Here is a 9,573-nt window from a genome sequence, read left to right as displayed (position 1 = left end):
AAAAATTTATTGAATGACGGGGGCTGCTCACATAACAACGCACCGACTTATCGGCTTGCAGCTGCGACGAAAGCCTGATAAGGTGGTGAAATTCTGGTGCAGTCTCAATATTGAAATACGGCCTAGCTGTTACATTTTTTTACTAAAAAGGGTACTTGGAATTAACATCTGTTAAAGGCGCCCAGCGTAGGTCACGCCCACTCCCTGAGATAATTATAGCTCATGTTCTACCGACTCAGCCGGGCATAAAAAATAAAAAAAACTATTGCTTTAGGTCTTTGATATGGCACGCTCCTAATGACTTGCCTTGTAGTGTTTCCAGTTCAAACATGTTGTTGCCTATGGGCTTGACGATGCGACACTTTCTGTATTTGGGGCAAAATTTAGCATTAATATTATTCTTGAAGTCGGAAAGCACATAGTTTCGTCGGTACACCTCCTGACCGGGCCTAAAGTGCACTGCGCGACTTCGTTTATTGTATCGCTGCGCGCTTTGTTCATATGCGGTGTGTAATTTACTTTTAATTTTTTCGCGCAGTAATTGCAGTTTATCTTCGCGGTTCACAATATTTGTATCTACGGCGCCTAACGACAACAATTTCCGCGCAAGCATATAGTCATTTCCCGACGTGAACATGTTCTGTCCGAACAACGCAAAATAGGGCGTAACGCCCGTGGCTGCGTGCACCGAAGTGCGAAGAGCACATTCGATTTCCGATATGTAGAGGTCCCATTCCCGATGGTCTTCGTCTAGGTACGATCTTATCGCAGCCAATACCGACCGATTGACCCTCTCGGCGGCATTGGACTGCGGAGCATAAAAGGCGGTTTTTAGGTGTTTAATTTTGTATTGACTGATCATTTTCTGAAACTCCTTCGCTATAAATTGCTTGCCATTGTCAGAATGCAATGTTTCTGGCACACCGAACTTATTGAATACTTCTTGTGTTAGAAATGAGACCACATTGTTCGCGGTGGCCTCGCGCATAGCTTTCAAAAAAATGAATTTTGAAAAATGATCCACGACAATGAAAATGTAGGCGTTGCCTCTTTTAGACCGCGGGTATTTGCCTAAAAAGTCGACGTATAGTTTCTGAAAGGGCCTGTCTGTTATTACTTCGTTTCCTATACCTGGATTCAAGCTGTGATTAGGGGCTTTGCACTGTTGACATATCACGCAGTTTTTGGTGTGATTAGCGACCTGGGATGCCATCCTCGGCCAATAATAAAACCGACGGAGTCTATGCAGCGTTTTACCTATCCCGCCATGCGCTTTACTCTCCGGCTCGTGTGCTTCGGCTATGAGTGTCGATGTAAGCGATGATGGGATCCACAGTTTCCAGGCGAATTCCTGCTCCTCATCACTTTTGGAAAACACGGTACGTTTAAAAATATAGCCGCTTTCGATTTTTATATCTGGTAATTTGCTGGTATTTTCTTCAATTTCTTTTTTTAGTTCCTGGTATTCCTCGGATTCGAACTCGGTTGTGTCAAAAGATAATACCGGATATTCACTGGCAGTAACTTCCTCGATACAGCGCGAAAGAGTGTCCGCCACAATGTTTTCTGTGCCTTTGCGATGTTCGATCTCAAAGTCATAGCATTGCAATTGAAGCGACCATCGAGCCAAGCGTCCGTTTAAATCACGGAGGGACATCAGCCACTTCAGACTCGCGTGGTCGGTGACCACTGTGAAGGCCATCATTTCCACATATGGGCGAAAACGTTTAACAGCTAATACGGCGGCGAGACATTCCTTCTCCGTCACGCTGTAATTTCGTTGGCAGCTATTTAATTTTTGCGAGAAGAAGGCAATGGGACACTCCGAACCGTCTTCCTCTTTTTGAAATAAAACTGCGCCTACGCCCAGATCGGACGCATCGCACTGGATGAAAAATCGCTTGCGAAAGTCGGGATGACGAAGTACCGGCGCTGTTGTAAGCGCTTGTTTCAGCGCGTTGAAAGCATCCATTGCGGCTGGAGTCACTGCAAATTTTTGGCTCTTCTTGAGGGTATCCGTGAGCGGAGCTGACAGCGCCGCGAAATTATTAATGAAACGCCTGTACCACCCAGCAGTACCAAGAAATTTCCGGACTTCTCGTGTGGTTTTTGGCATCGGGATTTTTCGGATGGCTTCTATTTTTGTTGGGTCTGTCCTCAGCGCTCCTCCTCCAATGATATACCCAAGGTATTTTAATTATTTGAAACAAAAATGTGACTTTTTTAGTCCGATCGTCAAATTGGCTTTCTCGAAACAGATCGCCACTTCTTCCAGCAGTTTTAGATGCGTTTCAAAGTCCTCCGAGATTACCAAAAGATCATCCAAATATACAAAGACGTTCTGCTTAAGTCTGTGTGGCACTACTTTGTCCATTAAACGACATAGCCTTTGCGCGGCGTTACAAAGTCCGAACGGCATAACGCAAAATTGGTAAAGAGGCCGTCCCGGGACGGTAAACGCCGTGTATTGCTTGCTATCCGTGTCCAACTCGATCTGCCAGAAAGCATGTTTTAAATCTATGCTGCTTATGTAGTGCGTATGATCGATACGACTTAGAATGCCTTCGATATTTTGCAGCGGATAGGCATCTTTCACCGTCAGCGCGTTGAGTTTTCTTGCATCCAAGCAAAATCTGTTTTTACTTGGTTTTCGGACAATAGTAGTTCGGTTATTCCAAGGACTCTCACATTCCTCTATCACTTTTAGTTTCAGCATCTCATCCACTTCTTTATAGACAAGAGCTTGCACCGCCGGGGACATCGGATAGTGCCTGTCCTTGAATGGCACGGCACCTTTCACAAGTTGGATTGTGTGTTTTTCAACGAGCGTCCGGCCAAGGCCGTGTTCTTCGAAACTTTGGAACTTTTGCTTCACTGAGTCGAGCCTTTGGCATTGTTCCGGCGAAAGCTCGTGCATCGCCAGATCCCTTTCAGTGGTTTTCGTCGAGAGTTGGTGGAGTCTCTCAGCTTCCAATTCCGCCACACCGATGACGTCAGGAGCGAGCTCGAACAATTTCCAAAAATCAATACCGAAGTATGCGACTTGTTCCAGGTAAGGACACAAGTAGAAAGTTAATTTGCGTTCTTGATCCCTATATTTGACGTTCACCGTAGCTTTGCCAAGTACAGCATGGCTTTGTCCAGAGGCCGTCTTCACCGTGGACACAAAGCGTTGAATTTCGAGGTCCAGATCCTCAATTAATTCCCTGCAGCCTTTCCCCAGGATGCTGATCGAAGCACCTGTATCTAAGAGACCCCTAATAATTTTTCCTCGTATTTCTACATCGGCGAAAATGCGAGGATCGTTTGTATCCGCGCTTTTGACTGCTTCCGCAACGTGGAGGCGTTCCGATCAACGCTTCTGATATCGTTCACGCGCCTTCTGCACTTTCCTGGTTATGCGTCGAGCTCCTTCAAGTTGGTGTTGCTGAAAAATGCGCTGTCGAGCACTATAGTAATGACGTATTCGCTCTTCCAGAGACTTTCCAGCGATCAGTTTTTGGCTAGAATTAAATTTTGAATTAACAATCGGGTTTCGTTTTAATATCGTAATTTTGTGCGCCTTTTCAGGTCTTTCATCCCAGGTGCTTGCGGGCGCTGCTGCTATGTTTTCTTTACAAGGCTCTATTCTTCCGCCGGAATTTGTTGGGGGCGCGACTCCTCCGGTCTTGTCGCGCTCCGGGCTACGTTTCCCGCCGCGCACTTCGGACATTTTGGAGTTATACATTCTGGCTTGCCACATTTAAAGCAGAATATTTTTCGCTGCAAAGACATGCAGTCCGTGAAGGAGTGCCCCTCTTGTCCACAGTTCCAGCAAGTCAGCGGCTTCTTAGGCTGCTGGACGGCACGGATTGCCGCGCGCTTTGGCTGCCAAGCTGGACTCACTTCACGACGACGACTTGACCCTCATCGTCGTTGACTCGGTGGTCGCTGCAGTCTAGGTCTGCAAGTTCATGCACCTGGTGTGCTCGCTGTTGGTACACTCCGCCTGTTGCTTGCCGATCCCGTCTCGGAAAACTTCGCTCCACTTCGATACATTCAACTCGCAACTGCTCTACGGTGTGAATCGTCATCGGGTACACCATTCTCGCCAAGGATTCCCGGAGGTTGCATTTGAGGATTTTTACGGCCTCGTATTCCGGTATGGGGCTGCGCAGACGCGATCTTAACATACTATTAGCATGGAAAAAGGCGTCGACCGATTCCCCAGGCTGCTGACGGCGTTCGGCGAGATCTCGACGTAGCTCGTAATCGTTACGATGCGAACCGAACCGACATAAGAGCGCGTGCTGCAAATTTGGCCAATCAGGTACGTGGTTCGTTTTTATAAACAGCCAATACCACTCCTGGGCGTCTCCGGCGAGTAGATGATGGAATTCACGCATCACGTCTTCCCATGAGTATCCATACTGCAAACGGAGGTGACCCAATCGAAAGATGAAATCTTCGACGGTGATTTTATCACGTTGGCCTTGATATGTTAACCCCCATTTATCAATTTTAATATCGTAGCGATACTGGCTTTGATTTTGCATTCCAGGATTTGCTAGCGCTACCCGCGGTAATTGGCGTGGCATGTTTTCGTCCGCGATTTGCTCGTGTCCCAAGGGTTCGCCGGCCTGAACTGAGCATTGTGAACGAGACGGCGCTGGTTGTGCCAAATAGGTTGCCATTTGGAGCGGCGGAAGACTAGGTGGTTGTGGCGGAAATTCGCTGTATTGACGTGGACGCTGGGATCGGGACATTTGCTGTCGTTGTTTGAAGCCACCACGATTTGAGTGTGACGCATTTTTGGGATAGGTTTTATTAATTTCATTATTTCCAGGCCTTACCATTGACCGAGGACGGCCACCCGAGGACTCTTGGCTGGTATTATTTGATTCTGCCGAGTCACGCGCAGGTGCGGTACCAGGTAAAGGATTTGAAGTTGTTTTAAGTATACCTACTAGTTCCTGGAAGCCTAATCGCATTTCCTCTTGCATTTTCCTATTTAAGGATTCTTGTACCCTGCTTAGCCTATCCCTGACAATGGTATCTATTTCTGTGCGCAACGAACTGCGCTCCAGAGAAGGCTGATCAGTAGCCGACGGCCCCTCATTGTTGGTCCGCTGCGGCGGGAAGCTTAAATCGGGCGCAGTTATAGCTACGGATTCGGTTATTGATTGATTGGTACAACGAGCTGGAGAAGCTACATTAGGAAAAGGTAAGGGATTTCGCGAACGATCCACTGTATCCCTCCTAATGTTTATTGTCTCCGACAGATCTTGAAATGATTCATCGACCGCCCCGGCCTTCTCTAAGTTTTTAGGTGTGCGGAACATGGTATTTTCGCTATCGGTTTTCGATCGAGTATAATAATTATGGACTCTTCTGTTCAGATCGAATGTGAGTTTACGCCTTTCCGCGCTATCCATACAGTATTCAATTTTATTAAATTTAACTTAGATTCTTACCATTAAAGAAAAGGGAAAAAATATCGAAATGGGCTATTTAAGTTATTTAGGCCTTAAGACCACTTTAGAAAAAGGTTTGTATCTTAAATCTTTTGTTTTGTTTCAACTTTGCCTGTCTGGTCAGGGGTAAGCTCTGGCGGATTCCGAGTGAAGTTCGTGGTTCTCTTTTTTTTTTTTTTTTTTTTTCTGCCATTGTAAAGTGTTGTTGGACGTATACCAATATCGGATTAAGTTGATGTAAGGCGGAGTTGGCGAATTCCCGTATTAACAAAAACTATCTTTTTATTGAGAATTGTTCGAATTAAAGGCATTATGTCCGTTCAAGGTGATCATAGTGCCACTAATGCATCTCCCTGGATATGTTAGGCCACTATTCGATCACCTCAACGAAACCATAACCACAAAAATAAAATAAAAATGTTGGCTACTCCTGAGGCCACCAAAAAAAAAAAACTTCTTTATTCCTTGTCATGAACAAAAAAAAACTTTGTAAAGAGTAAGCTAGTTAAAAGATATATTTCGATCATGATTGTCGGTGCATTTGGTTACTTTACGCGTAAGTAACCAAGCCACCGAGCGCAGAACTTACCGGAAAAGCAAAAAAAAATAAAAATTATACAAAAAAAAAAATAGAAAAGTTAAATGATGCATTTGAACAAATTTCGGTAAATTGAACACGCCATCTTGAGGAAACTTTCATCACCTTTGGTTCTATTGGTGCATTTATTGTTTAACCATTTCGATTCACCCTTATAAGCCACCAGTATCTTAAGCGACGATAAAAAAAAATTGAAGACAAGCAAAAATTTTTATTTTAGATATATCCGGATTTTACACAAGAAAAATTAAAAAAAAATTAAAGCATAACGGAAACTACGTATCAATACGGAATTCTTTTAGGCGCGCTATTACAACGTAACACTGAAACGCGTTATTTTCTAAACGCGCGTTTTTTTTAGATTGGGCGCCATTTTGTTGTGACCCATCCTCTTGTGAGCGCTATGCACTCCACGCCCAAATCTATCGTCCCTGGTCGGTTGCTTCAGCTAGCTCCAAGTTTCGGGCGTGGGTTTTCGAACCCGCCAACCAGGGCGAGGAGTGGAGGATGTCAGAACAAACTAATTTAGTAAAAATTCGCCACCTTACACGCTCACTTTAATTCGGCCCACCCTACCTAGGCTGCATAAATCCAACGTGACATTTCCATTGCAGCCCCGTAATATGTTCGTCCACCAACACCTTACCCGACCTCCATTTCACTCACCATGCCATCGCTGTACCCCCCTTTTACAAGATGATCTCAATACATAGTTTCGGCCATCTCAAACAAAGATTTTATTAAAAATATTAAAACTAAACATTGGAAAGAAAACGATTAGAACTTAAATTATAAAAAAAAAAAAACGGATTAAAGTTAAGCTTACAAAGAAAAAAAAATATTATTATATTTACTTATCTCCCTTTTTTTATTGTTTATATAAGGGTCCACTAATTAAAATTAATTGGAAACAAAGACAGATTATCTAAATCAAATTAACACAAAATTAAACTCTTAGCGCCAAATTCCACCGCTCAACAGCCCATAAAATTTGTTCATATATACATACATATCTTACAACAAAAAAAATTCCTTTTTGCCTGCCTAAGGGAGCTCTCTTAGAAAGGGGTGTAGATGTCCAGAAACAACCATCAATAAATTTACTGGGTTACAAATCTTTTGGATTTGTGCGGGAAATTTACAGACTTCAAGATTAAAACGCTAAAAGCGGTAGTACAATTTCAAGTGCTAAGACGAACACAAGAATAAGAAAAGAAAAAAAAAAAGATCTTTATAGGCAATGATAATAGCGATAACTACATTTAGGCGGCTCTTTGGCCTGTATGAGTCCCTCAGCCTTCAAGCTTGCGCTTTCATTCGATTATGTAGAGTTGACTTATTGTCCCAAACGTGTGCGGTTAGCACCGACGTTAACAGTGACTTCTGTTCTGTTCCACTACAGAGCGGTTCACACCTAGCTGACTTAACCGGTTTAGCACTCGGAAGGCCGGGAACGCTGCCTGATCGGCCCAGAACGTTCACAGAGGGGTCCCAATAATCGGGTACTATCAAACGTTTATAAGTACAAATTAAAAGCTAAGACTTACAGGAAGTTGCGTTTGCTCCTGCCTCTGCGCCCTTTCCAGCTTCTTCACGCACTGCAACAAAGAAATTTATAAATTCGTGCATAACCGCGCGACAGTGGACTGGACTTACACTTCCTGCTTTTGATTTTTCCACCAAACATAAAAAAAATATCGCTATGGAGGCTATCCTTCTTGGTGCTCCTTTGTGGTGCCGAGTGGGGTTCCTATGCAAATCAATTACCCAATCATTTTTATCAACTTTATTTATTTATTTTTCTAATTCCCACCTGTAAGTTATAATCCACTGGCTTTACACACACTAAAACATAGGCTTTACATTAAAAATTTAGAAATTGAAGTTACACTCGCGCACAGAGGCAACGTATTTGCCATTACAAGGTTGGATAGCGTTTTTTTCTACCACCGAGCGCTGTTATGCCCTTTTATACCCCTCGTTATCCTATGTATAAGATTCCCGCCAAGGTCCTTCGTGTATATCTCCTATCACTATATCCCTCCCTTTTTAAATCGTGCGCCACCCGGTTATCTTTACAATTGATCCCTGCCCGAGTACGGCAACGCCAATCGGTACAAAAAAAAAATTTCCTTTTTTTTTCTCTTCCTGTTGTCCTTTTGACATTTGACATCATAACAAAGAAAATAAAATTGCAAGGAGTTCAAGCAGCGCGAGGTAAGTGAATTCGAATTTAATTTTACTTTATTTTAAATCCATTGCGCCTTGTCTACCTCATTCTTTTGTTAGATTTTTGCTTTTCCTTTCTTTTTCTGGGTCGGCGTGGTTCCAGACATTCGCGTGGAATCATCGATTGGAGTGACGCGTTGGGAGCACCCAACGCATGGGCTCGGAGTGCCGTGGTGAGTCGTTCCCAATAAATGAATAGGTTTAGTTAGATTTTAACGAAAAGATGTGCTATGGGTTTACGTATCTGTGGTTAATAAATTAGACGATTGCTCCAAAAAAAAAATATCAAATAAAAATTTATTGAATGACGGGGGCTGCTCACATAACAACGCACCGACTTATCGGCTTGCAGCTGCGACGAAAGCCTGATAAGGTGGTGAAATTCTGGTGCAGTCTCAATATTGAAATACGGCCTAGCTGTTACATTTTTTTACTAAAAAGGGTACTTGGAATTAACATCTGTTAAAGGCGCCCAGCGTAGGTCACGCCCACTCCCTGAGATAATTATAGCTCATGTTCTACCGACTCAGCCGGGCATAAAAAATAAAAAAAACTATTGCTTTAGGTCTTTGATATGGCACGCTCCTAATGACTTGCCTTGTAGTGTTTCCAGTTCAAACATGTTGTTGCCTATGGGCTTGACGATGCGACACTTTCTGTATTTGGGGCAAAATTTAGCATTAATATTATTCTTGAAGTCGGAAAGCACATAGTTTCGTCGGTACACCTCCTGACCGGGCCTAAAGTGCACTGCGCGACTTCGTTTATTGTATCGCTGCGCGCTTTGTTCATATGCGGTGTGTAATTTACTTTTAATTTTTTCGCGCAGTAATTGCAGTTTATCTTCGCGGTTCACAATATTTGTATCTACGGCGCCTAACGACAACAATTTCCGCGCAAGCATATAGTCATTTCCCGACGTGAACATGTTCTGTCCGAACAACGCAAAATAGGGCGTAACGCCCGTGGCTGCGTGCACCGAAGTGCGAAGAGCACATTCGATTTCCGATATGTAGAGGTCCCATTCCCGATGGTCTTCGTCTAGGTACGATCTTATCGCAGCCAATACCGACCGATTGACCCTCTCGGCGGCATTGGACTGCGGAGCATAAAAGGCGGTTTTTAGGTGTTTAATTTTGTATTGACTGATCATTTTCTGAAACTCCTTCGCTATAAATTGCTTGCCATTGTCAGAATGCAATGTTTCTGGCACACCGAACTTATTGAATACTTCTTGTGTTAGAAATGAGACCACATTGTTCGCGGTGGCCTCGCGCATAGCTTTCAAAAAAA

The 9,573-nt window shown here is 43.7% G+C and overlaps 2 protein-coding genes and 1 long non-coding RNA gene across 3 annotated transcripts; 1 reads left to right on the top strand and 2 right to left on the bottom strand.

The window, feature by feature from the left end:
• Positions 1 to 262: 262 nt before the first annotated feature.
• On the bottom strand, positions 263 to 988 carry LOC118736183 (uncharacterized protein K02A2.6-like). The gene has a single exon (XM_036466275.1). The coding sequence runs from the start codon at positions 986 to 988 to the stop codon at positions 263 to 265; it is 726 nt and encodes a 241-aa protein (XP_036322168.1).
• Positions 989 to 1,019: 31 nt separating this feature from the next.
• LOC118735151 lies at positions 1,020 to 5,465 on the top strand. The gene is made up of 5 exons (XR_004992526.1): positions 1,020 to 1,379; positions 1,457 to 3,052; positions 3,115 to 4,912; positions 4,996 to 5,203; positions 5,262 to 5,465. It is a non-coding gene; the product is annotated as an uncharacterized LOC118735151 (long non-coding RNA).
• Positions 5,466 to 8,833: 3,368 nt separating this feature from the next.
• LOC118736181 (uncharacterized protein K02A2.6-like) lies at positions 8,834 to 9,559 on the bottom strand. Its single transcript, XM_036466274.1, has one exon. It carries the CDS (start codon positions 9,557 to 9,559, stop codon positions 8,834 to 8,836), a length of 726 nt encoding a protein of 241 aa, XP_036322167.1.
• Between the last annotated feature and the right edge of the window lie 14 nt (positions 9,560 to 9,573).

Source organism: Rhagoletis pomonella, unplaced genomic scaffold, assembly GCF_013731165.1.
Source record: "Rhagoletis pomonella isolate Grant_MI unplaced genomic scaffold, Rhpom_1.0 Rhpom_scaffold_00003, whole genome shotgun sequence".
Classification (NCBI taxonomy): Eukaryota; Metazoa; Arthropoda; class Insecta; order Diptera; family Tephritidae; genus Rhagoletis; species Rhagoletis pomonella.
The sequence above is the reverse complement of the archived record's forward strand: the minus strand, read 5'-3'. Positions and strand labels throughout refer to the sequence as shown.

Excerpts from the sequence above, each read along its gene's own strand:
- LOC118736181 (XM_036466274.1), bottom strand. The coding sequence starts at position 9,559 with ATGCGCGAGGCCACCGCGAACAATGTGGTCTCATTTCTAACACAAGAA.
- LOC118736183 (XM_036466275.1), bottom strand. The coding sequence starts at position 988 with ATGCGCGAGGCCACCGCGAACAATGTGGTCTCATTTCTAACACAAGAA.